At 42.1% G+C, this 27,195-nt stretch overlaps 4 protein-coding genes across 4 annotated transcripts; all 4 read left to right on the forward strand.

Moving 5' to 3' along the window:
* Positions 1-101: 101 nt before the first annotated feature.
* On the forward strand, positions 102-6,315 carry usp21 (ubiquitin specific peptidase 21). Its single transcript, XM_049580969.1, has 11 exons — positions 102-257; positions 694-750; positions 1,860-1,977; positions 2,062-2,176; positions 2,429-2,548; positions 2,642-2,706; positions 2,813-3,000; positions 4,800-4,878; positions 4,969-5,076; positions 5,393-5,507; positions 5,662-6,315. Exons 1-11 carry the CDS (start codon positions 102-104, stop codon positions 5,753-5,755), a joined length of 1,215 nt encoding a protein of 404 aa, XP_049436926.1. The 3' UTR covers positions 5,756-6,315.
* A 563-nt stretch (positions 6,316-6,878) lies between these two features.
* On the forward strand, positions 6,879-11,137 carry LOC125892412 (rho-related GTP-binding protein RhoA-C-like). Its single transcript, XM_049582425.1, has 5 exons — positions 6,879-6,967; positions 7,578-7,733; positions 8,853-8,973; positions 9,062-9,192; positions 9,276-11,137. Exons 2-5 carry the CDS (start codon positions 7,578-7,580, stop codon positions 9,447-9,449), a joined length of 582 nt encoding a protein of 193 aa, XP_049438382.1. The 5' UTR covers positions 6,879-6,967; the 3' UTR covers positions 9,450-11,137.
* A 167-nt stretch (positions 11,138-11,304) lies between these two features.
* Positions 11,305-22,043, forward strand: rbm10 (RNA binding motif protein 10). Its single transcript, XM_049582365.1, has 23 exons — positions 11,305-11,441; positions 12,188-12,268; positions 12,347-12,881; positions 12,975-13,145; positions 13,230-13,299; positions 14,789-14,862; positions 15,781-15,867; positions 15,960-16,020; positions 16,132-16,290; positions 17,265-17,425; positions 17,644-17,741; positions 18,035-18,122; positions 18,223-18,427; positions 18,551-18,660; positions 18,742-18,823; positions 19,152-19,243; positions 19,366-19,560; positions 19,852-20,046; positions 20,220-20,276; positions 20,389-20,583; positions 20,783-20,830; positions 20,954-21,009; positions 21,289-22,043. Exons 2-23 carry the CDS (start codon positions 12,252-12,254, stop codon positions 21,377-21,379), a joined length of 2,847 nt encoding a protein of 948 aa, XP_049438322.1. The 5' UTR covers positions 11,305-11,441; positions 12,188-12,251; the 3' UTR covers positions 21,380-22,043.
* Positions 22,044-22,359: 316 nt separating this feature from the next.
* lrrc23 (leucine rich repeat containing 23) lies at positions 22,360-27,101 on the forward strand. The gene is made up of 8 exons (XM_049582400.1): positions 22,360-22,757; positions 24,883-24,992; positions 25,129-25,249; positions 25,349-25,490; positions 25,693-25,823; positions 25,951-26,087; positions 26,178-26,382; positions 26,462-27,101. Exons 1-8 carry the CDS (start codon positions 22,671-22,673, stop codon positions 26,492-26,494), a joined length of 966 nt encoding a protein of 321 aa, XP_049438357.1. The 5' UTR covers positions 22,360-22,670; the 3' UTR covers positions 26,495-27,101.
* Positions 27,102-27,195: the final 94 nt, after the last annotated feature.

Raw genomic sequence — 27,195 nt, forward strand, 5'->3', positions numbered from 1 at the left:
GACACTGCGTGTAAAGGAACTGAAGTGGTGCGGCCTGCCCAGCTTGGAAACCCCTTCTATCTGAAGTGGTAGACACTTCTGAGGTGTACCAGTAAAGTAGGATGCCCGGAGCCAGCGGCGTCAACGTTGAGCGCTCTTGTGAGGCCCTGTGTCGAACCCTTGTCTCTCAGAACGGCCTCCAGAGAGAGACGGCCGACATCTCCCAGTCTGTCCTCTACACCTCCCTGATGGGCCTGCTTCTGGTCGCAGACAACGAGGTGCGCAAAACATAGCATTGCTGCCTTGAAACTTAACTCTTAATGCCAAATTTATTGGACACTCTTAAGACAAACATAAACATAGATTAAAAGATTGTGTAAAGGAATTAATATAGAGTACACACACCAACACACACGTGTTTAAGCACCTGTCAGCACTCCTTGGTCTCTAATAGGATGATTACTTCAGGCTGACATCCTTTTAGCCTCTCCTGTTATGCTAATGGGATAAGAAGGCTAAATCTGTCCCACCAACTCTGTACACACACTGACACGGCGGGGTCAGGGCACACAGACAGTAACATGTCGTACAGACGCAGCCAGGGGTCAAATAGTAGGGCACACACGCAGTGAGCCACATGTCAGCTGTACTCTCGCACATGTAACCTGTCAGTAAGTTTTGTTAATAGCTTGATGTGTTGTCTTTATTTTCCAGAAAGAGCAGCTCACCATAGGAAGTGGAAGGGTTGGCCTTAGAAACATAGGAAACACAGTAAGTGTTTAATGATGCAGGGTGTGCTTTAAAGGTCCAGTGTGTCAGATGAAGGGGGATGTATTGGCAGAAATGAAAAACATGGTTTATTTAGTGTATAATTGCCTGAAAATAAGATTTTTTTTGTCACGTTAAAATGAGCCGTTTCTATCCACAAAGCCAGCAGGTCCTCATCTACGGAGACAAACCAAATACTGGCTCTAGATAGGTCCATTTGCAGTTATGCATTGGCAATCGTAGATAAGAACTTTGGGAAAACACCTATTTTTTAATGTAAAACTGCTTTATTCAACTGATTCAAACTGCTTTTTACTGGCTTAAATCACCCGATTTGTCTCCAACATGCCAAACAGCAAAGGAGAAACACTGACTTTAAAGTAAAACTGCTTTATTCTGTGTTTTTACCGGTTTAAATCACCGGGTCTGTTTGTTTCGGAGGGGAAGAGACCTCTTCTTATAATTCTGCTCCTGGTAAAAACCTTCTGAATGTCTGGATCTTAAGTTATCAGGGAAAAATGGTGCGCAAATATTAGCACGTGCTAGGCTAGTGGCCTATCTCCGACATGCCAAATAGCATTGGAGAAACACTCATTTGTAATGTTAAGCTGCATTTTTTTACAGAATTAAATCACTGTATGCATTTGTTTTAGTGTGGAAGAGACCTCTGTGGATAATTTGGCTCACTATAAAAACCTCCTGAACGTCTGGATTACAAAAAACGTGAGCAAATATTAGCAGGTGCTGGGCTGCCCGTCTGTCTGCCACGTGCCAAACATTAAAGAAGAAACATTGATTTTAATGTGAAACTGCTTTATTCAGTGTTTTTAGCAGTTCTAATCGCCTGGTCCATTTGATTTGGAGAGGAGGAGACCTCTGTGGATAATTCGGCTCCTGGTAAAAACCTCCTAAACAATAAACACTGAAGGAATTCTAACTGGGAGAAGTTTCAGCTGGTTACATTCTGCAGTCCTCACCACTACTTGCCACTAAATCCACCCAAATCTTACACATTGGACCATTAAGCAAAGCCCTTTACAGAAACACTTCAAGAATAACTGTCATATTGTTTCCCATAAACATGCTCACTTTCCCCTGTGTCTCCACCTCAGTGTTTCCTGAACGCAGTTGTCCAGTGTTTGTCTCACACACGTGGCCTACGCGACTACAGCCTTCTCAAGTCCTACAGGAATGAGAGGTTCTCCAAAGAAGAGGCTAAGCTTATGGAAGGTACGTTCCTCTCTCCCTCACTGTTCCCTCATCTTTGTATTATTTTATCATCTTAGCTCATCGCTCCTTGTCTTCCCGTGCCAGCTTTCTCCCAGGTGCTGTCAGGCCTTTGGGATGTAAATGAAGGGGACACAGTTGTAAACCCGCGACAGTTTTACAATATTTTCAAAGAAGCTGTGCCTTACTTCAGTGGATACAGGTGAGAATATAGATGATGTTTTTCTTCCTCTCAAGGTTAGCTGCATCTTTCCATGAAACTTGAATGCATTGCAATACAATATCAACCTCTGGATCAGCAGCACACTGTTTCAAGGACATGAGACGAGCTGTAAACTATTTCAAATCACTTTCTACTTTGCCATGACGTGTATAGATTGGTTACATGAGCCTCATATAGAAAAAGTTGCCTATATCAGTGACATGAAGAAGGCTCTGTCTCTGTTTAATCCAGTCAACAGGATGCACAGGAGTTCCTCAGGTTCCTACTGGACAAGCTGCACACAGAAATCAACCGCAGACCCTACGTCCGACGACCGGTGAAGGAGCCTGAGCAAAAATATGCCCGATTTAGGTGTGTATGCTTGTGTGGAAAATCAGTCCTTGAAACTTTGATGTCCTTGATGTGACCACAACTTTCTTATCCTCATCTCCTCTCCTCCATTAGGCTTTCAGAAGAAGCAGCGGCCATGTGGAAGAAGCACTTGGAGAGAGATGACAGCAGAATAGTAGGTGAGGAGAGCCACCCAGTCATCAGTCATGGTGATCAGTCAGACCCACCTACATTATAAATTCAGCAAAGGCAACCTGCTGATAATTCCCTCTGCCCGTCTCACAGACTTGTTCTCAGGCCAGCTGAGGAGCTCGCTGCACTGCTCGGTGTGCTCCCACTACTCCAACACGTTCGATGTGTTCTGTGATCTGTCGCTGCCCATCCCCAAGAGGAGCTCTGGTGGGGAGGTCACGCTGAGGGAGTGCCTGGACCTCTTCTCTCAGGAGGAGAAACTGGACAAGGAGAACTCACCAGTAAGTGCAAACCAATGAATGTGTCTCTAACTTTGGGGTCAAAGGTCAATGAGACGGACACTGTGAGCTGGGAATGGTTTAGAATCTTTATTTATCTCTAAACTATACTTCTTATACTTTTATTAATTTAACTTTTTTTTTTTTATTTGTTCCCACAATTCAAACATCATAGTAAAGACACATGGTAACATAGTTAGGTGTAATATGTGATCGATATGTGCAGGAAGGAAGCTAAAAGGCTCATACAGCATCAATACAAAATGGTTAAATCAGATAGAAAACATCATAAACATCTTACTATGTGAAACAAATAAACAAACAAAAATAACAGCAATTAAGAGAAACGTAAATGTTGAAACTCACTATCAAAAATAAGAAGAAAGATTAAACAATAGAATAAATGAAAGGTTATTTGTCGCTGTAAATCAGATGGTTTTTTTTTCAATTGAGTCTCGTAGACATATAATCACATAAATCATTTTGTATTTGATTTCAAACTGTTACAGAAAACTGGACCTGTCCGATATATTTATGGAGACCACAGGATGTGAATGAAGCTCTGAGAATTTACATAAACACGTGTTATGACTAAATCATACATTTAATTTAATCAACAACTCACTCACTACCATTCTTTAGCGCTTCCTTAAGAGTGAAAGTACCACTGAGATAGATGGAGATCAGGATAAGTGAGTACAGCCAAAAACTATATTACAGTTGTTGATATATGAATCAATAAAATTTTAGTTGACCGTTTCAGTGGAGTTGCCTCGCTTAGCAACAGCTTGGGTCCATGTTTACTTACTGCCAGTGCTGGGGAAGCAATTTTGAATGCATAGCTTTGCAAGCTATCAGTACCTTTAAACTGGAAGAAGCTGAAGTGCTGTAAAGCGACCCTCAGGAGAAGTCTGGTTTGATTAACTTAAGATACTTCGAAAAAATTGTCTACATTGTTAATAAATAAATAAGTAAATAAGTAAACATAAATCATCAAATTGACAATGCACGTATGATTATTATTAGAAAAGCATAACAAAATACAAAAGAGTAGCATGCCAGCATAAAATACCACGTAGTTGAGTTCATTGCAAAAAGTGCCCACTTGTTTATGAGTCATACATCATCCTAAAAATAAAATACCCTTTTATACATGGAAAATACAAGTGTTTAGCTTTTGTTTTGTACACAATGTCCATTAGCTAGAAACCAGGTGGAGGTATTGCACCAAGCAGGCAGGATTATTCAGTTAGTTAGGTAACTTCTAAAATAGCCTCAACAACTTCTCACGTTTATTAATAAATAGCAATAATCAGTATTTCCGAGCAACTGTGGACAAAGAGGGTTCAATTGCAGTTAAAAACAAAAAGTCTTTCCTTTTATGGCCCAGATTTGTTTGTAGATTCAGTGGTTAAATATAGAAAAATGGCAAAGTAATTTAACTATCAGAATCACCATGCAAATATTAATGTAGTTGAACTATAAGCAAACTACTGCAAAATGTAGTTAAACTGCTACTTTAATTACATGTAGTTCACTGCTCCCTAACACTGCTTTCTGTTAGCTGATGTCCTTCACACACACCACAAAGCAGTCCAACAGGAAATACAACCGTATCCATTTAGAGTGTTTATGTTGTCAAGTTTGAAACAATGGACACAAAGGCAAATAACAAGTAAAACTGGTAACACTTCCCTCAATATTCCAGCTATTTCCATTAACTATTCACACTACCTACAACAGATGTTGTGTCTGCAAATGTTTTAAAAATGTTGAGGTGTGTGTATTTGTGTGTGTTTCAGATGTGTGAGAGGTGTAACAGGCATACAGAGTGCACCAAGCGGCTTTCCATCCAGAGGTTTCCCCAGGTTATTGTGATCCGTATCCTTGGCAACAGCTCTTACTTAGAATTTTAATCTCACTGATGTTTTTGTGCGAGAAGTTGTGATGATGCTTAACAGTCTGGATCAGATTTGAACCGTTTCACGACGTCACGATGGTCGATCAGTAAAAGCACAGTTTATGTGTCCTTCCCACTCACCAACCTGGACCTTGGACGCTACGGGCCTGTCGACTGTGGTAACACAACCAGACCTTTCTTTAAGCTTGTCCTTGTCACCATCTGTGCATTATCTCATTTTACATGCAGGCTGAAGGCCACCATGTTTGTTACTGTTTAACAATCAATCACTTAAAACACAATGTAATGGAAAGTAATGACATATTGGCCTATAATTACCAGCTCATCCACAGCTCATGTGCTATTTTTTAATCAGATATTTGAATGTGACAGATGAAAATGATTTCTTACAACATGCTGATTATTCCATAATATGCAAACCTGGAAAACTGACACAACCTAAGTAAGTCATTATATGTCTGTGTGTCCCCACAGGCCCAGTTCTGTATGATTTATATGCAATATGTAACCACGCTGGGACGGTGAACATGGGTCACTACACAGCCTGCTGCTTAGATGAAAATGGCTGGTGCTTCTACAATGACTCCAGGTGAGACTTGCCCTGCACCCAAATCATTTTGTTTTAATATGCAATGCCCTGCAAGCTGCACTGTCTGCACAAAACCCCACTGTGTGCACTGAGACACCTACTATGTATTCCTGGAGCTGTTTCCCATGATTTCTCTTCATCTGCCCACCTACAGTGTGACTCCAGTCTCAGAGAACCAGCTTCAGACCAATCAAGCCTATGTGCTGTTCTACCAGCGCAGCAACAGCACCACCACCGTCAGGAAATAGTCCCGAGACTGGCTGAGCCAGGCAGCCAATCAGAGCAACTTTACCTCCAGTGTCCCTAGAAACAAATGGAAGCAGCAGTGCTGTAACTGTGGCATCCATGAACAGCGCAAACTCAATGAGCGTGCCCTCAAATAAACTCTGAGCAGGAGGAGGACGAGGAGAGCGAAGCCATGCTTACCTTAAGGAGGGCTTGAAGAGGCGATCTCCCCTCCTGAATCATGGTGATGCTTTTTAAGAGTCTCAGCGAGAGAGCTGAGACAGCTCAGACAGACTGCAGCCTGAAGTGTCTCTGTGCCCTACTTCTTAGGCAGGAGTGAGCAGTGTATGTGTGCACCATGCAGAGCTCTTAATGTATGATAACTCTGATTCATGCTTGGGATGCAACACAAACCCAAATAAGCAAAGAGAAATCTTGGGTGAAATAGACACAATTGTGACATAGGACTTTAATTTACTGTACGTGTATTCATAATGTAAATACCTGTAGCCTATGCTATATCTCTGCTGTCTTTTTATCTTGATCTCCCTCCACATGGACAGTTAACCTTGAAACTTAAAAACATTTATGGGCTATATTTTCCCTCTAACTAATTTATAACTACTGTGTATATATAACTATATGTATGTATATATTTTTTACATTTGTGTGTACAAAATTACACAATTGAATGTATTGCATTATTGATATTTGAAGAAGTAAATAAAAGACCATTGAAAAAGTCCAATGATTAGACTTGTGCTTTTAGTTAAGAGCCAATGACTATATTATTATTAACATTATCATTAATAATAATGTGGTTTTATTGTTTTAATATGCACTAAATAATACAAGTGAAAGCATGCTTCTTATTTTGTAAGTTTTTTTTTTTCCAATAAACTTTATTTGTTCAACATCAACATCATGTATACAAATATCATGTTTTGAAACATCAGGAGTAATAAGAAAATAAAGAAACAAGCAGATATACGCCAGGGGTTACAAACAAAACACAAATATGAAATAAAAATGGTGCACAGAATATTAAAAAATATATATATATTAAAATTATAACAGTATATTAAATTTGGAGCACAGCTTCAACGTTTCTTATTTTGTAAGTAAAGTTGCCGCAGCCTGACGAATGACGTACTTCTGCGCATGCGCGTTAGCAGTGGGCGGAGTTTTGCTGTCGGTCAGGAAGAGGAGAAAGGCGGACACAGAAACATCAAGCGGTAATCTTACTCAGAGATAGCTTTTAAACTTTATGCCGATTCTTGTTTCAGCCACAGAAGTATCACAGTAGCGCGGGGAATGTCGTGATGATAATTTCAGAGAGAATACTTTGAGTGACATTTATCTAAACCCGGGGAAACACCGTTAGCATTCTTGCTAGCTAACGTTAGCTGGTTTGACAGGCCCGGAGTACACTGCACAGCCTTTCAGCAGGAATGGGAACACAGCACGGAAATGTTATATGTTTACACCCTTTACCTCCGAGGCAGACTTCCTGTTCGCCAGCCGAGTCTTTTTGGTTTAGATTTATGTCGTACATTTGGACTTTTTTAGTGAAACTCTTAAGATATAAAAGGACACCGGTATTCTTGCGTTGCTAACGTTGTCTGAGCTGTTGCAGACGTTTTGTGCCAGCCAAGGGGAACTGTTGATGAAGCATAGAAAGCACAGTAATTGTACCCTTGTTTGATAGTTTGAAAGTCTTATTCATCCTGAATGTCATTACAGTATACACTATTGGCACAAAAAATGTGCTTAGCTACATCATCAGTGCAGAGTATTGACTTGTGATAACCCTGTATAAACCTTGTTTTGGACTCCTTTCCATAGATGGCTGCTATCAGGAAGAAGTTGGTGATAGTTGGGGATGGTGCGTGTGGGAAGACCTGCCTTCTCATCGTCTTTAGTAAGGACCAGTTCCCAGAGGTCTACGTCCCCACTGTGTTTGAGAACTATGTGGCAGACATTGAAGTGGATGGGAAACAGGTGAGACATGATGGACTGTAAACAAGGAACCGTGGAGACCAAAGGGTCCTTGCGGAAACTGTACGATAGAGACGGTTGAAAATTGATTTTTATTAGTTATCACATTGTCAAACTTCGTATAATATTGTGGCAGCTGGTATGTAATATTGTCGTCTTAGTTTAAATTGTAAAACTAAACTAATAGCAGTTGATAATTACTTTCATTAAAGATTTACCTGTGTATTTTCACAGGAATAGTCGTTTGGTTCCTAAAATATCAGAAAATGGTGAAAAATGCCCATCATAATTTCTTACAGCATGAGGTTGCATCATCATTTTTTGACCAACAGTCCAAAACCCAAAGAGAATTAATTTACTGTAATTTAGGACACCGAAAGGCAGCAAATTCACACATTTGAAACCATCAAATGTTTGGAATTTTTTGCTTGTGAAATATATTTAAATGATTAATCAGTTATCAGCTTAGTTGAGAATTAATTTTCTGTCAATTGAATAAACGATTAATCACCTAATCACTGCAGCTCTACTTCGCATTGCATATTTTGTCTTACCCATGGCAAAAATCCAAACATATTAAGTGTACTCTTATATATGACTAGAAAAAATAGCAAATATTCACCAGTATTTTTTGTTGTTTTTACTTCAACAACTTTGCTTTGAAAATTACTACAGTTGCTTCATTTAGAAAATAGTTGCTAAATATATTTCTGCATCTAAGCTGTAGATCTTTCTAATTGGTTTACCACCTTAATCATTTTTGCTTTACAAGCCATTACCAATTTTGTTTTAATTTAAAATCATTTTTGAAAATTAAAGTTCAAGTTTGGCTTCCCATTGCTAAAAAGTGCAATGCAGCGAACATCAAATTGCCATGGTTGTCTTTACTTAAACAAATATATCAAGTGATAGCGATAGGGGACATTGTGAGACATTGTCAGTAGCATAGGCGTTGTCTTTTTTTCTCCATTATAAGTATGATGATAATGTAATATGGAATGTAATCTGCCAATCATGTAACATAGATTAAATGAACTTAAATGCTCGGGTGGCCCTCTTTACATATCTTTTTTTTTACTTGCATCTGTCCTTACATATAACTCTCTGTCTCTCGTTTCTCAGGTAGAGCTAGCACTTTGGGACACAGCAGGTCAGGAAGACTACGACAGACTGAGGCCTCTCTCCTACCCCGACACTGATGTTATTCTCATGTGCTTCTCTGTAGACAGCCCCGACAGTTTAGGTATTGTCTTGGTAACAGTCACACCACTGTACCAAACAGCTTGTGATTGTGAAATTAACACTGCATTATTTCCCTTGACTCACCGTAGAGAATATTCCAGAAAAGTGGACACCTGAAGTGAAACACTTCTGTCCAAATGTTCCCATCATCCTGGTGGGCAATAAAAAAGATCTGCGCAACGATGAGCACACCAGACGAGAGCTTGCCAAAATGAAACAGGTCAGTTCTTTTATTGCTGGTATGTGCACATCTGTTGGTATAAGTGTCAAAATGTAAACCTTCTCTCTGGCATGTGTCTCTAGGAACCAGTCAAATATGAAGATGGCAAAGAGATGGCGAACCGCATCAGTGCCTACGGCTACCAGGAGTGTTCTGCCAAAACCAAAGATGGTGTGAGGGAAGTCTTTGAGATGGCAACTAGGGCAGCACTGCAGGCCAAGAAGCGTGGCAAGAAGTCCACCTGCCTTCTGTTATAGGCTCTGGGAGAAGAGGGAGCTGCCGTCAAGCACAGATGGAGAGGGCAGACTCCAATGAGATTTGACATAGGGGAGAAAATTGGGGGAGGGCCCAGAAAAGTTTTGCGGATGCTCAATTTCTTATCATCCTCAGTAAATTAAAGCAGGTCTTAAATGATTTGATAAGCTTCTACACTCTGGTCCTTGGTCTATACATTAGGTTAAGTGCCATTTTGCTCACTTCTATCAAAACCTTTCAGATCTAGACGTTTGTAGGGCAGGTGGTGGTGGGGGGGTGATTTGAACTTGAGTAGATGTAAACGGGTTGAAATGTGCCATGATGGGAAAGAAGAGAGAAAAGGTCCTTACCAGGCCAAAGACAATGGGGTCATGAAAGAGAAAGACAGAAAAAAAGACATAAGTATAAAATAGGTTTGAATTAGGACCATGTCCAAGTGGATTTTACACAGTATCGCCTACATGTAGTGCCTTGAGAGCAGTGGTCAAGAAGAGTAAATTGTGGGGTAGGGATTCATGACTTAGATGGGGGTATTATTTTGTCATTTGTAGTGTCCACACATCACATTTGTGAATGCTTTCTCCCTGTCATTGGCTTTGCTCCTTCAGGCCCATATTCTGACTCAGGCGCTATGCAGGGGTATGCCTAAACTAGATTGTATGAGATATTTTCCCATACTGAATTACTTACCTGTACTTTAGAGATTGTGTGTGCGTGTGTGTGCGCGCGTGCGTGCGTGTGTGCGTGCAACTGTATGGTGGTTTGTTTTCTCCAGTGCAGGTCTGCATGCAGTGAATGTGTGTATATTCGTGTGGGTGTGTGTATTAACATATGTGTCTATGTACTGTATGCATGGAAAGGCCTTCTGCGTCACTGACCTAACCCCTTGTTTCCATGCCAAAGTTACCCCTGATGGCCACGTTTTGCTGGCTCAGGTGGGTAATGGAATTAACAGCTACTCAGAGTGACATAGAAACTTTCACTTTACTGGAAGACATTGTACTTTACCTAGAGGCACAATCAGGTTAAACATATTCTAAGTTTTTAGGACCTTTTTTTGTGTGTGTACCAGAGATTCATTTGATTGTGTTAATCAGTGGGTCAAATCATGAGTGGTGTAGTTGATAAGTTGAATATTCTTTCGGATAGATGATAGGCTTATCTTATTACTATAAAGTCCATTATGTACTGTATGTCCTACAAGGCTTTGTAAGGACATGTTAATGATGTGTATTTCAAGTTTGCCTTTTACTCAACTCTTCCCATGCCTCCTTTAATGATATTGTCATTATTGTACTATAACTTTTTATTATTGATGTCTCTAATTTTCTTAGTATATTTTAATCATTTTACTTAATCCTGCTGTTACGATCATATTACGTCAGTTAAATGATAAATTGTAACCGTAGTAGTTTTTTTTCTGTTTAGTTAACTGAAGGTAAAAGCTTGGGGTGCACGGCTGGAAGTTATTTTGGGGGTGGGCTTCTTTTTTGTTTTTTGTACTGTGACATATTAAGGGTTTTTGTTTCTGGATTTTTTTTTCCAAATAAAGCTGATATTAGGGTTTTCTGTTGTAAGGTATTTATGTGTTCTTTCCATGTATTCATTAATGATTGCAACAATTTCCCCTATATTTCTGGCATTAATTTACTTTTTTTGCTGAATAAAAGAAACTCATAACCCCTCAAAATATCAGATTCTATTACTTTTATATCTGATTGTAAAATATCGATACAAACGCATCAAATGATCCCCCGAGTGTGGGCTACTAGTTTTGGGTTGGCCTGGCTGTCTCGTCCAATCACCGTCGACATTAGTGTGTTCGCTCTCCAACCGCCAATCACACACCAGAGTCGGGTACTTGTCCCCGCCCCCTCTGAAATGTTGTCTTGCTGTGGCCATTTTACACTTGGTTCCCTGAAAAATAAAACACCCTTCTCACCTGAGCGTCGACGTGACACTTAAAGGACTATTGTTGGCTACATGTGGCGGTGGTAAGTGTTTGTCGTATTTCAAATAAAACTGCTGCTGGTGTGTTTACAGCGGCTGACAGACGGTTTTTGGAGGCAACGGCTCTGCATGGACTAGCTAGCCAAGCACAGGCTAAACTAGTTAGCTTGATGGCTAACCGAGATGACCGCCATACGTCATTGTTGAATACTCCTTTTTGGGTAGTAAAGTTTGGCGTGTGCTTCGCGCACATGTTTCTCAGTGATGCTCGGTTATGCCTCTGTTCATGCGTGTTGTTGAGTGGCTTACAAAGCAGTGACATCAGGCAAAGTTGGAGAAGTGTGCAGTATTTAAAAATGCAGCTAACCTGGTGACAATTAAAACCATGCTACCTGCCTGTAACTTGTACATCACTACAGTGCAAACCCAGTAGGCACTATTTGGGATATTTTCCTGTAAAGTAGTTGCATTTAAGTTTTGACTGCGTTCCTTAAAGACAGTCAGCACAGATTGCATTGATTCTCCTCAGTATTGTTTATCTTTCAAAGAGTAAATAGACCTTTTGCACGGCAGACATTTTGACACATCAGAGTAGGAGCAGCCCAGGTGTGTTCAATAACACTAATGACAGCTGCATTCCACTCAGGGGAGACCCCGGTATTGTCCATGTTGGCTAACTAGTAAATGGAACTCAGCCATTCTTACTTTCATCCATTTCACTTGTGCTTTTCCTACTGACACAAGTCAAAATGTCTGTTGTGAAAAAAGTCAATTGCTGGTGTACTTCCAGGGTATCCAATGCTGTAACCAAATAGGAACAGAGCAGAGACCAGGGGCAGAGTCAGTGGATCAGCATGGACTATGAGCGGAGGTGAGTTCAACTTTGTTTTTGCACCTTTTCACCCTAAAGCACTGACAAGTCCCTGACATTGTCTGTTATGGTCAACAGGGGTGGGCGAGGTGACCGCATGGGTCGCTATGGCAACACTCACAACGACCACAACTTTCGGGACATGGACTACCGAGGCTATGGCCAAGAGGATGAGGAGGCAGGTTATGACATCAGAGCCGAGGGGGACAGACCGTACGGCCGTGAAGAGCAACCACTTGGTGTTCGTGACTTCTCGCCCGGTCGTCTCCAAGACCGCCCGGGGTTTCACCAGAGAGATGGGCGAGGGGACATTGGGCGCGAGGGGAAGGGGCTCCTGTGGCCCCCGTGCTCTCAGTCACAGCCTGATCTCGGTCTTCCCATGCACCAGAGGGAAGAGGAGGGATCCAGGCGGGAGTTTGAGCAGTTATTGACTGGCCCGCATGAAAGAGGTCGGGGGAAAGGTGGAAGAGGCTTCCCTGAGAACAGTGCCCCTCATTCAGGGGGTAGGGATGGCAACTGGGGTCGTGGTGGTGCTCATTCGGAACAGATGGAATACAATACAGCACGACAGAGAGAGGAGGACAGGTTCTCGCGTGCTGCGGTGAAGAGGAGGGTGAGCCATAACCAGGCCGTCTTCTTTATTGAGCTGCGATAACTTTATTTTGTTGTCAACATCAGTTGCTAATGTGTGACTGTTTCTGTGCAGGCTTTTCCAGTGGGGGCAGAGGAGCATAGTTGTGGGAGTGCTGGTCCAGACCTGTCCCTTGAGGAGCTGGATCAGAGGGACCAGGATTATCGTGCAGATCTGGACCACAACCAGAGGCCAAGCAACATCATAATGCTTCGTATGCTGCCACCCAATGCCACAACCAATGAGGTATGTCTCCTGGGCAGGTTTGTGTGATGCTTGGGCCATGTTGTCAGTTGGCTTCAGTGGGTAATAATGCCTCTGTGTTCATAGATCCGAGCACAACTTCAGGATCAGGGGATCCAGCCAAGAGAGGTTCGCCTCATGAGGAACAAATCTTCAGGTGAGGACTTGTCCATTGCTTCTAATCGTTTTGTCCATTTTTAATCCTCCCTTTGTGTCACACTCATCCATTACCAGCTCTTTCACTTCATTGCTCTCTCAGGTGATTCTCCCTTACCTGTGCAGTCCTTTCTCTCTTTTATTAATAAGCGTCTTCTATTGCCTTTACCTCCTCTCTTACCGTCACTGTCTTTCCTCATACTCTGACAGCGGGATAGATAGCTGCAAAGAATGCATATTTATAAACCTATGAGGCTTTTGCTGCGATTCCTGCTTTGATTTTTTTTTTTTTTTTTTTTTTGGTCTGCTGGTGTCTGAATTCTAGCTAGCATACATGCACGCTTCAAACGAGACTTCTTTCCATACTTGCCTATTGGACAAGAATGCATGCATACAGCCATAGGTTAGAGATCTTCACTCCATGGCATTAATTTTCCTTTTCGCCTTGGCTCTCCTCTTGCCTTTAAACTTTCATGTTCCTGCCTCATCCATCTTGAAGCGAGATGTGTCTGAGTAGATGAACAGTGCTCACAAACTAACAGTGTCAACTGAAAATTGAGCAGTGGAAGCAGAAGGCGTTTGATGGCGTTTGTCATTGTAGCTATTTTTGAGTGTGTGAGTGTGGGGATATAAGTGTTGCAGCTGCCTCTCAGCTCTGTGAGCGTCATCCATACCACTCCGAACAGCTTGTCTTTTTCTAAAGGTTTTTTCCATTAAGGTCATTGTCTCACTGGCCTCCCCTTTTGCTAACGCACTGGTTGTCTGTAAGGTGTGCCTATCTGTCTCGGGCACACTTACAGTCCCCCGCACTGCTCTGTCTTTCTCACCCCCACATGACTGTTTCTCTGTTTTTAGGATAAGTCACTCTGAGTTCTGAATGTTCAAATGATGATCTGTTGTGATTGCACTCCATGTTATACAGTGTTTAAAAATTATATAAGTCTCAATATTTTTGTATAATGTGTTGTCAATCAGTTATAGTAATGCATGGACAGACTATGGAGCATTCCACCACAGTGCTACTTAGCTCAGACTGCTCTCTGACTTTCAGACTAGCAGAGATATGTGTGTCTGTGTGCTTGCGTGTTTGTGTGTGTCTGTTCTGTTGGTGTCTGGGTGCTTCATCAATCAAAGCCGAAGAGCTCAGACTCAAACTGATGAGTGGGTAGGATTCTCGCTCTCTCTCTCTCTCTCTCGCTCTCTCTCTCTCTCTCTCTTGCTCTCTCTCCCTCTCTCTTTCCTTGACCCTGTTGAGATACTTGACATTGCGTCCTCCCACCCTTGCAGAGACTTTGACAGCGACTCTCCGACTGGCTGTCAGGTGTGTTATTTCCAAGGGAGAGAGGAGGCAATGATTAATTTTATTAGTGCTGATACAGGGTCTCTCTCTCTCTCTCTCTCCTCTGGACATGAAGCACTAACCCCTCACTGCGTTGTTGTTATGTTGTTGTTGTTGTTGTTCGGTTACCATGGCGCTGGGCGGTGTCCAGGTCAGAGCCGAGGATTCGCCTTCGTCGAGTTTAATGTCATACAGGAGGCCACCCGCTGGATGGAGACCAACCAGGTCACTCTCCCCTACACAGACACACATACACATATATACATGCATACAGTGGGACACATGGGTTATATCAAGACAAATGTACAGTCGCATCATACCCTGCCATGTGCACATGACGCATTCCAGTAGACAGACACAGTGGAGAAATAATGTTGTCCCTGAGGTAGGTAGGTCTTTATACTCTGAGGCAAAATTCATCTTTTCTTTCTACTTATACAGAATTCCTCAAACAGGCAAATTCATGTTACATCATGCTGACGTCTGTCTGGGGCCTAACTACATAGTTTTCATATCTGGACCCTCCCAGTCACATTTGCTCATCATTGTCCAATACAAACTCCTCTATTACAGAGGTCTCTTCTTTCTCCAGTGACATGTTCTCACTCTCTCTCCTAAGTCCACCTCTGGGGTAGTGTGACAGTGTGAATATAATTCTCACATGGTCTATTGTATGTTGAATCAGAACCAATATAGTACTTCATTTTCTTGTTTTTGAACCTTTCATATCTGGGTCATCTACCATTATTACATCTCTGGGATGGAGCTATTGTCTATGGGATGAAGGTGGTGACAGTGGGATGGGATGTGTGGAAAACTGTGAAAAGGTTTCCCCTTAAGGGGGGAGGGATGACACAATTGAACAAAACACATTGTGTCCTTAAAAATGGACACCCACACACACTACGCATACACCATCTCAGTCCGTCCCAATTTCCTAAAGCTGAAGGTTGCAATTCTCTGGTGTCCTCTTTCTTTCAGTCTCAGTTCTACTCTCTCTCTCTTTCTCTGTCCCCCTCTCCCTCTCGTCCCTTTCACTCTCTCTCATCTCTTGTGAGATGAGGCCTTTCTCTGGCATGTGTGGCCTAATTATCGCTGATAATCATTCTTTGTTCCCCGTCCCTCTCTTTCTTTTTCTTTCAGGGAGTGCTGATGATCCTGGGACAAAGAGTGTCGATGCACTACAGCGACCCAAAACCACGTGCCAATGAGGACTGGCTCTGCAACAAGGTTGTGTGAATTGTAGGCGTGTATATCACTCACTGTAGTCGCTTATTCTTTTAATAAGTCTGTTAACTGTGAGTCATGTAACATTTCAACAGTGTGGTGTGCAAAACTTCAAAAGGAGAGAGAAGTGCTTCAAATGCAGTGTGCCTAAATCAGGTACAGTTTAACCCGGCTGCTATAAATATCGCAACCATTCTCCCTTTTACAATAACACAAGCTCATTCACTCCATGTTTTAATACATAAATGGCATGTTGTCTTTCCCCAGAGGCGGAGCTGAAGTTGCCCCAGTTGCAGAGGGATTTGCCCATTGGTCTTCAGAAGGAGGGGGCCCAAGGCTTATTGCCCTTGCCAGCCCCTTACCACTCTTCTGGTCCTGCTGTCAACTCAGGACAGGCTACACAGCAAGCAGATGTTGCCAATGACAGTAAGTCCATCTTTTGACATTTTTACCACCCTGGCAATCTCGTCTTCCTTTCAGGAAGATCTACTCTATGTAGCCTTTGAAAAATAGTTTGTAATATGGATTATGGCAAATCAGGGTCAGGCAATAAAAGGTATACGATGCAGGAATTGTCAGTTGCTGTTTGTAAACAGTATCATTATTGGAAAATGAAAGCCAACCCAGGCCTCACTCTGGTTGTGGAACGAGCTTTATCTGCTTGGCATTTCGCCTTGCTATATTTATGGGGGGGTTTCATCACTTCCTCTTGGATGCATGCTGCTTCTACTGATTGCTACCTTTTAATATAGTCCTGACTTCACCTGTGCGCTGTGCCAGGAAGGTCCTGGACACTGCAAAATAAGAAGAAAATATAGGCAGAGTTTCTGCAGATAAATACGCCTCCTCACACTTCTATTGGGTAGCAAATGTTAATTGAGAGGGATTCTTTACATTGTTATTTAGGAAAATCTTGCTTAGTATAGATGTGTTTGTGTGTACGTCCAAACAGTGCCCCAAAACTGCGACATTAGCTACTCCGTTAAACTATCACTTGCCTCCGGTGTGCAAAAAAGAGGTTGCGCAGAGTGAGGAGTCTGATGAGGTTTAAGCTGATTACAACTATCAAGCATCCAGTAGGTTTACGAAACCTTCAAATTTGTGTTTATGTAGATTTCATAAGTACATTTAATGGGGTGGGGTGCTGTCAGACATTTATGACAGTGCTCACAGTTGTCATCTACCAGGCTAGTGAGCTACAAAGTTAATTTTTGGACACTGCAGCAAATACTTGCACTTTTATCATGTTGTGAAACATTTCATCTACCCAGCTCTAGCTTAAAAACTCAGAAGAGGGCATAATGGGATACTTGCTTTTACCACACTGAATATTAGTTTGTACATGAGTTGTTAAATCTTGCGTTAAACAATCATATTCTCTTATTCTTTTCCTACACCAGCTCTGATACTAAGAAACCTTGGCCCACATACGTCTGTGGAAACCATCTTGTCTGCTTTGGCTCCATTCGCCACTCTCTCCCCTTCCAATGTTCGACTCATCAAGGACAAGCACACACACCTCAACAGGGGCTTTGCCTTTCTACAGCTCTCTACCATAGTGGTGAGAAACATGATGAGGCAGACACACACATACATAAGAGCTAGACTGATGAATTGTCTTTCACTTATAACTAAAACTGTAATCAGATGAGCTCAATCCATAAACAAAACATTTGTCCCTTTTTTGTTTTTGAAATAAGCTTTGTTGTAAACACACATACAGACATAGGCAGTTTGCACTCACACTAACTCACAGGTCTCTGTATGTTGTATCAACAGGAGGCTTCTCAGCTGCTCCAGATCTTGCAGGCTCTCCAGCCAGCTCTCTCTATTGACGGAAAGGCAATTGTGGTGGAGTTTGCCAAAGGCTCCAAACGGTAAACACGCACACACCCAAACTTTTCTGCAAAGAAACCACAAGAGCACTCCACATTATTGCTGTTGCACAAATGATAAAACCATGTCTTTTTTAATACTGTACATGACCACATCACATTAAAACTGAAATTGGTCATGTGAATAAAACAGATTAGAAAAAGCTGATTATCTGAAACAAATAAAAAGCCAAAAAATAGAGCGATTCTTGTGTTTCATTTCACAAAGAAAAGTTTCTAAATATTGGTCACCAGGAATTCATCAAAACCCTCTCTGCGCTTTTTTTCTATGCCAGTGATGTGTTCCTGACGGACGGCAGCAGAGTGAGTGCCGCTACAGTGGCCAGCACAGCTATAGCTGCAGCACAGTGGGCTGTCACACAGGTAACCTGAATGACTTATCACTGCAGCAAAGAGTCTAACACAATTTTAATTTCAAATTGTATATTTATGATTGTATTCTTTGTTTCTTTTTCATTCTCAGACCGCTCAGAATGGATCAGCTGGAGGTCAGAGCGTAGATACAGCAGTGTATCAGCAGGGGGCAGCAGTAACATACAACCAGGAAGGAAATGAATACTCTGGGCTAGATGGCACAACTTTCAAGGCCCAGGCAGATGCCAGGGTGGCTGCTTTGCCTGGTGCAGGAAACGCTCTGATTGGGGCCTACACAGCAGGAGCAGCCCCAGGTTTGTATCTCACATGTTAAATATATAAAGCATATTACCTATGCGACCTATATAGCTGTATACATTTGAACTGAACTTGAGTTAACTTAAGCCACCTGCTTGTGTGCGCTTGCCCCTGTGCAGCTGCCATTTCGTCTGAGGCAGTGACATCTGGATCAGCAGTCGTGCAGCAGCCTCTCACTCATACACAGACTGCTCTCATCACCACGGCTACCACCACACCAGTCACACAGGTACAATATTACCGCCTCTTGTATTCTTGCATTATTTCATGCCATTACTTTCCTATTTCTAATAGCTCTGTCTCTCCACAGGTTGAGATAGTAGGAAAACCACAACCAGCTGCTCCCAGCCAGCCTGCTACCCCAGGCACTGAACACGAGCTCCAGCAATACCGTAAGGCTTTGTGTGTACAGTATTGCCTACAGGTTTAGAATTTATTTGTGGTGTTCAACCCCAAAGGGGGTATGCAAACAGCTTTAGGAACTGCGCTAGCTTCAAAAACACACTGAATGAACATCGTTACAAATAACTACAAATAGATGTAAAATAAGAAATAATGTAAACAATATGGTTGTAAGATGTGTAACTGCTAGTTGCTAATTTTTGTGTTTATCACACTGTAAATAAATCATGTTGCTGCTGCTAATTAACAGTAACCCTCTGTTAAAGGTTTTTAAATGTGATTAAAATTTAATAATCTGTCCTGTGTCTCCGACTGTAGCTGTGCCAGATGTGTCCACATACCAGTATGACGAAAGCTCTGGCTACTATTACGACCCACTCACAGGCCTCTACTATGACCCTAACTCCCAGGTAAAGAGTGGTGAATGTTCTGCAATCTCAGTGTAAAGTCAGCACTTTTGAAAGACCTGTGTGTGAATGTGTCCTCTTCTTCAGCATTTCAGTCTGGTTTTGTGTGCCCCTCCTTTTTGCAGTACTACTACAATCCTCACACTCAGCAGTACATGTACTGGGATGGAGAGAAGCACACATACATTCCCGCTGCTGCCGGACAGTCAAACTCCGACGGAGCTCCCACGAGCGCAAGCGGAGTCCCTTCAGACTCACCGTTTGGTACCCCTGGCAGCAAGGAGAAAAAAGACAAACCCAAGAATAAAACGGCTCAACAGGTACGCTACGTACTGGATACAAGTTCAAATACTGTCAGATGTGCACAGAAAATTAAATTTACCTTTTGATAGCTTTGCTTTGCTTTGCCCAAAAAGTGGACACAAGAACAGCAACAGGTGTTAAATGTCATTATATGTGATTCAACACATCTTTCTGTAGACAAAATAACCTTACTACATAATACAGTTCATTCAAACTGACCAATGCTGTTCTAAATTGTCAAAAGGTGTTGTTATCAGCAAACTCTTGTGTGATTGACTTCAAATCTTCCTCTTTCTGTACATCAATAGATTGCCAAAGACATGGAGCGCTGGGCTAAGAGTCTCAACAGACACAAGGAGAACATGCGCTCTGTCTCCTCCTCCCCTGCTGTCGGTTCCACAGCGCTACCACCTGGTTACACGAGGGCACCTGGACACAGTCGCCTAGATGACCGCCGAGAATCCGCTAGTGCTGACGCAGGCTATGCTGTTCTGGAGAAAAAGGTGCATGGTTTTTACACAGACACACATGCTCAAGTGTAAACACCCTAGTGACTGGGGAGTGTCCATCAGTCACTCATCCTGCCTCAGTGCAAGTTATAAGACGATGTCTGCATAAGATATGGCTTTATTAACTGACTTGGTAATCTCTCTGATTTTGCTTTTCTGTTCTGCAGGGTGCGCTGTCTGAACGGCCTCAGATCTTTCTGGACCAGATCCGACAAAGCACAGAAGTAAGGACGTGTTCACAGTTAGATTATGCTACAAAACATTTTTCAAGAACACTATCATTATTTCTCTGTCTATCTGTTTCTCAGTCTTTAATCCTGCATCTTGTTTGTGCAGCGTTCCCCTCCTCAGCAGCAGGGTCTGGTCCCAGCCTACAGTGGAGAAACTGACAGCGAAGAAGAAGGAGGCGACAAAGACGAGAAGGATGGGAGGATGACCGACTGGGTTAAACTGGCCTGTCTGCTGTGTAGGAGGCAGTTCCCCAGCAAGGAGGCCCTCATCAGGCACCAGCAGCTCTCTGAGCTACACAAGGTGGTTACACAAACAGTTTGAATCTAATGTCACATTGCTGCAAACCTTGCATGAATCATAAATATATCTGTTCACTCCTGTCTGGAAAAATTGCTACAATTGGTTATCTAAATGGTGTCTAAAATGACAAAGGTGCAGCCTAAAGACAGTCCTCTTGTACACATGTCCAACAATCACCTGTTTATTTTTCTGCCCTCAGCAAAACTTGGAGCAGAGAAGAATCCAGCAGGAATCTGCAGGCAAAGAGGTTAGTCAAGCCTCAGAGTCTAACTGTAGGAGTCCGACAACGTTGCTGAGAGTAATTATGCTTGTTGCTAATTGAGTGCAGTTACTATTGTTCTCATTTCCCCCTTTTTTGTTTTGCTTTCAGAGACTTGCTGATGGACCTGAAGCTCCTGATCCTAAGAGGAGGAAGTTTAACCCCATGTAAGCAGCAGTGACGTAACAGGCTCTCCTTGTTGATGTGTTATAGCTGTTTCAGGTTTACAGTTTTTGTTGGGTATGCCAAGGTGATCATTTATAAAAAATGGATGCTATCGTGCATGGTCCCTTGTGAACTGTTTAAGTTAGGGTTTTCTATTCTAACTACGGCTAGTCAGGCATGTTGCTTACTCCGTACAATACACAACTATGGTAGATGTGATTTTATCTACGTCCAGGTTTGTGTGTGTGCTCAAAGCTGTTTTATTCTCTTCCTCTCTTCAGTGACGGGATCACAGGCACTAGTCTCGGTGCCAGGATGCTGCAGGGAGGAGTGAAAAAGGGGCTTCTGTTGCGGAATACGCAAGTGGAGTGAACCCTCACCCTGAACCTCCCCTGACCCAGACAGGATGACGACAAAGCCTAGCACGCCACACTTCACCATTAAAATCATATAGATATCTCTAGATAAACCTCTTAATTTTTGGTTTAACATATAATTACCTCAACGGTGGTAATACACTCATGAACTGATCCTGTAGCAGTGGATGTCAGGATATTGCACAGAATGCACTTTTTTGCTTTCTTCCTGAATGATGCAGTTTTAAGTTCTCACTTGCTTCGGAGCTTGTGCGTGATAAACAAGCTTTATGTGGTTGGGAAACATTTGCTGTCGGAAAGTGAAAGATCAGTGTCGATCTTTATGGCAGCAAATGGGATTTTCTAATATTACTGTCTATGCACCATAGATTTTTTTAATTTAATGCTATATGCCCTGACATTCAGTGAATGATTTCTCTGGGCATTAACTGTATACATTTTTGAGGAGACTGTGGCCTCATGAACTGGACAGGCTCACACTAAAACTAGTGTGAAGGTGAAAAGTGTCTCAAGTTTGTCACCTTGTATGAATTCACGATGTTATCTATCAACGTTATCTCTGGAGAAAGTTATTTTTTATTTCTGTACCTGTTCTATAATGTGAATGTGTTTCATCAGGCTTGTTTAAATTAATTCTGAATAACACACTTTCATCATTATGGATGTTTGATGTCTTTGTCTTTTTTTGTTTGTTTGTTTTTGGCAAAGCAGTGAACACTAGCTCATATTTCGACATTTTAACTTGAAATTTCCAAAGCTGCGTTTCTGCAAATCGGTGGTTACAAAAGAGGAATATATGTAACTCTTGTTGTGAGGTCTCTAATGCAACATCTTGGCCTGCAGAAACTGTATAGCTGTATAACGGGACATCTGTCTGTCCCTGAAATGTGTCTCTCCATCAAATGAGTCCTGAACACACCTGCGCTCGTGTCACGGCTGTCGAGTTTCCATGGCAACAGCAGTAGCAGACGCGGTGCTCCGTGTTCGGTCAGGTCTAAACCGCAGTTAGCTTTCTCAAAGGTTCAACGCTGACTTTATCTTCTACTTAATAAGTTTACTTAACAAGTTACCGTTGGTTGTTACACTTTGTTATCATTATGATAGTTACATTAAGTTAGGAAGTTTGCTACTTGTAACTGTCCCGTAACTGACGTACGAACGTTAGCTAACAGCTAAGCTAACCCTCCTAAACTCGGTGCAGTTTGACTAGCTAACCGTTTTTAGCTCCCGACTGGTGTGCTCCAGGGACCTGCTACTTTTTGTAAAAACAAGCGATATTCACCAGGATGTCTGACATGGATGAAGATGCAATGTTGTCAGATGTCGAGGGAGAGGAAGAAACACACCAGGAAGAAGCCGGAGAAGAAGAGAAGGTACCTGAGTGAGAACTTACAGATAGTTGTGACATGGGCTGCGTCCGAAATCACTCATTCACCATATAGTCCACTGTATAGTGAGTAGGGAGTGTTTAATGACTTTCGACACAGCCATTGTGTATGGGTTGTGGTCAGTTTCCTGTGGTTTTAATAATTAATTTTTACTAGAACAGTGCACAACCAAAGGATACTGTTATAAACAGGTAGGGTAAACAAAGTCACACAACTATTGTCAGGTCCAGAACTCCATCCCTTTCTCTCTAAAGCCCCAGAACATGTCAACATGTGTCAAATGGGAACCACAAGGAGGCCACAAGGAAGTCAGCCACAGCCAAATGCCTACACAGAGTAAGGCAGGTCCTGAGAAGTCAGCTGAATGGAAAGAACAAGATCTAAGTCATCAACACGTACACCCTGCCAGTTATCAGATACCCCACTGGTATAATAAGCTGGCCAAAGGAGGAGATAGAGGCCACTGATATCAAGACAAGGAAGCTTCTCACAATGCATGGAGGGTTTCATCCCAAGTCCAGCAACCTGAGACTGTATGCTAAGCTGAATGAGGGAGGCCAAGGACTTGTAAGCGCCAGAGCCGCTTTCCAGAATGAAACAACCAAGATTTAGGAATACATCAGGAAGATGGACTGGATGAACTGCTAAGTGGATACCTCAAGCAGCAGAAACCCGAGAATGCAGAAGAGGAGGATGAACCATGACAGAAGGACAAGGTCCTGTACAGCATGTGCCACCGACAGATTGAAGAAGTGGCCAACATCAAGAAATCCTGAAAGACAGCACAGAAGCAGTAATCAAGATCAACAGAAGCAGGGGTCTACCACACCAGACAGGACCCCAGGTGCAGGCTGTGCAAAAAAGCTCCTGAGATGGTTCAGCACATAATAGCAGGTGTTAGATGCAGGCAGGAAGAGCGTACATGAGACGCCACGACCAAGTGGCTGGCAGAGCGTACAGGAACATCTGTACTGAGTATGGGCTGGAAGTCCCAAAGTCAGAATGGAAGCTACCTCTTAAGGTGGTTGGAAATGACCGAGCTAAGATCCTGTGGAACTTCCAGATCCAGACTGACAAACTGGTGATGGCTAACCAACCAGACATTGTGTTGATGGACAATCAACAGAAGAAGGCAGTGGTGACAGTAGCAATCCCGAGCGACAGCAACATCAGGAAGAAGGAAGACAAGAAATACCAAATACCAAAGGCTGAAAGAGGAGCTAGAAAAGACACAAAGACACACCACCATCCCCATGGAGGGGGGTGAGAGCGGGATATATATTCATAAAAACTTGTTTGACTGATAACCAATACCAATTTCGATATCGATTAAAGCTCTTAATATCATATTATATTATTATTATTATCATGCATACTCTTATCCTGATGGCCCACCAGCAGATGAAGACATGAAATACAATACTTTTCAGTGTATGTAATATTTATTCATTGTGCTAAATAAGAACAAGCATGTAGGCCGATTCTGATAGTTCATTTTGAAGCCAATATTGGCCAATAGAGATGACAGGCTGATATTATGTTGCATCCCTAATAGTAAAGCTTGTGGGTGTTTACTGTTAGCATTATTTAGCATTATTTCTTGCGTTTCATAATAAGGATTCAAACCCTACACTTGAGTAATGCTTGACTAATGCGTGACTCGTGGTGATTTAATGCATGACTGAATGCATTTATCAAGAACTCCTGTTGCTCACCATTCACAAATAATCAAGTTACTATGATTTTATGTTATCACACAAGATCATCAGTTAACTTAAGGAATGTTATTTCACAGTTACTTCATACATAAATTGATATGCAGCCAAATTAGCTGCATTCCAGTTACATAAATGTCCACTTCAGACCCATGCATTTGCTCAGCCTCTGAAAGAATACCAGGACCTATTCTCATAGAAATATAAATTGTTGTCTATAAATTTATGTCTGAAAGTTTCAAGGGTGGGTTTGAAGCACTATCATGTAGAGAGGCTTGTGTCTGGGCTGTGCTCCATTCACAAATATTGATGAGGTCCTGTAGTTTTATTCCCTGTGAGTTAGCACCACCAACAGTTTGGATGAGTATAATCCTTTGATGCCGTCCCTCTTACAGGTACAGGTTTGCCATTTGACCCAAGAAACCATAAGTCAGGGGCTCTCATTGCTGTGCCGAACAGGAAATGGACTTGGACATGCATTTATCAAAGTGGACTTAAAAGACAAGTAAGGGAGCAAAAGTACATGTAAAACAAAATTGGCTTCTTTTGACCTGTAACTTTAAATTCAGGTAATCCTTAATTAATTGTTGCTGTCTTTAATTTTATACCCATTTTCCCCTTGTTGTCACTGTACTCCTCAGAGGACTGAATGACATAGCTGCAATCAGCAATTATACTCACCTACGTTTCTTGGATGTATCCAACAACCACCTCATTGATCTTTCTCCTCTGGCATCTCTGACTCAGCTGCTCTGGCTGAAGGCAAGCACCTCTCTTCTTTATTCATTTAAAAAAAGAACGCCTCTGGGGCTGTCAGTATTTAACTGATGGTGAATCTTTAATGCAACTCTTCTACTGTAGGTTGACAATAATGCTGTGGCATGCTTCAAAGGGCAACCTTTCGCTCAGCTGACCTTCCTGCAGTGGCTGAGTATGGCAGTGAATCGGCTAACGGGCCTGGACGGCCTGGTGGGGCCTGCACTGGAGAGCCTCAATCTTACAGGTTGCTGTATTGGTTTTATGCCAGAAAAAGTGGTGTTTCTATGATACCGTATTGTCTGATGGTGTTCCAAAGTTTCCTGAAGCGAGGCCTCTTAAATGGGATTATCATTCAGGCTTATATATAACAAACTCTTTTTAATATCTGGTGCCAAGAGCATATTTTGAAAAGGCTTTGATATGACATTTTGCAACCTCTCTTGCAGGTAATGGCATTCAGAGAGTGAATGGTCTCCAAGGTGCCTGTTTTGCCAACCTGGTAACTCTAGAGCTGAGGGGAAACCAGTTGGATACCACTGATGGCATCAACCTTCCCAACCTGCAGCGATTATATCTGGTATTAAAAGCATTATGATTTGTAGCCCCAACACACTTGATGAGGTTGATTCATTAACACTAGCCTTAATACCCATGTAATAATTCAGTCAGCAGACTGCCTGTAACTAGTCTTACTCTCCATTTAGGCCCAAAATGTTATCAAGCATCTGGAGGGTTTAGAGAGGTTGGAGCGCCTCACCACCCTTCACCTTCGAGACAACCAGCTAGATACTCTGAATGGCCTCAGCTCCAACATGAAGTGTCTCCAATATCTCAATGTCAGGTATCGCAACAGGACAGATCACATCACACACACACACAAAAATAAAATAACTGTCTCAGATTACATATCCCATATGTCTCTCTCCTTTAGAGGCAATGCAATCATAGAGGAGAATGCCCTGCAAAGCCTTGCACTCGTGTCAAAAACGCTGCGAGCCTTGGTCCTCTCTGAGAATCCGCTTGCGGAAACAACGGACTACCGGCTGAGTGTACTGATGCTCCTGCCACAGCTGGAGCGACTTGACAAAGATCCCGTCTCTCCCGAGGAGAGGACTGAGGCCCAGGAGAGACTCAAGGTAAAGCTAAGTGGCATTGTCAGACAAAAAAAACCTCATTTGTTGTTTTTTTCTTCTAATGGCATGTATGTTATTTCAGGAACTTAAAGAAGAGGAAATATCTGAACCCTAAGATTTGAAATGGTGGCAAAAATGAGGAAGTGTTGGACTTCCTTGAAAACACAGTCCTGGTGTATAGATAGGTGACAGTGATTGTGTTGCATGAAATGCATACCTTGACAGAAAACCTCATATGATGCACTTATGTGTGCATTAGGGATGCTTGTGTCATGTTCTTACACTATGAGAGCCTATTTTTTAAACAATAAAATAGTGAAAATGTATTTTTTTCTGATTGATATTTACCAATGCAAACAGCTAAGCTTAAAAAGCAAAGTGTCAGTGACTTAGGAATAAGAAATGAGGGAGTACATGAACCTTGTTGCATGCTGTACAAACTCTCCTTTGTTTCCCTGAGTAAGGATGAGAGAGCAAATTCTGCCACCATTTCCCTATTGGCAGCCATCCAGCTACAGCTTTAAAGAGACAGTGACATGCAAAAAACATGTATGGAAAATCACCACATGCACACCGAGGTATTTTGTCCATATAAGTACAAAGAGTGTGCAAATTACACAAAAATTACAGTTATTTTCAGATTAATATTAGTAATTAAGTTATGAATATTTCCAGGCCTTACCTTCATACTGTTGCCACAACCCGGAAGTTACCTCAGTGAAAAGATTGCACATTTTTATAAAGTTTAAAGTGCTGGGTGCAGTTTCTGTTGACTCATTACATAATATCACAAAAAACATGTAACCACCATTACTT

The sequence above is a fragment of the Epinephelus fuscoguttatus genome, linkage group LG7 (assembly GCF_011397635.1).
Source record: "Epinephelus fuscoguttatus linkage group LG7, E.fuscoguttatus.final_Chr_v1".
NCBI lineage: Eukaryota > Metazoa > Chordata > Actinopteri > Perciformes > Serranidae > Epinephelus > Epinephelus fuscoguttatus.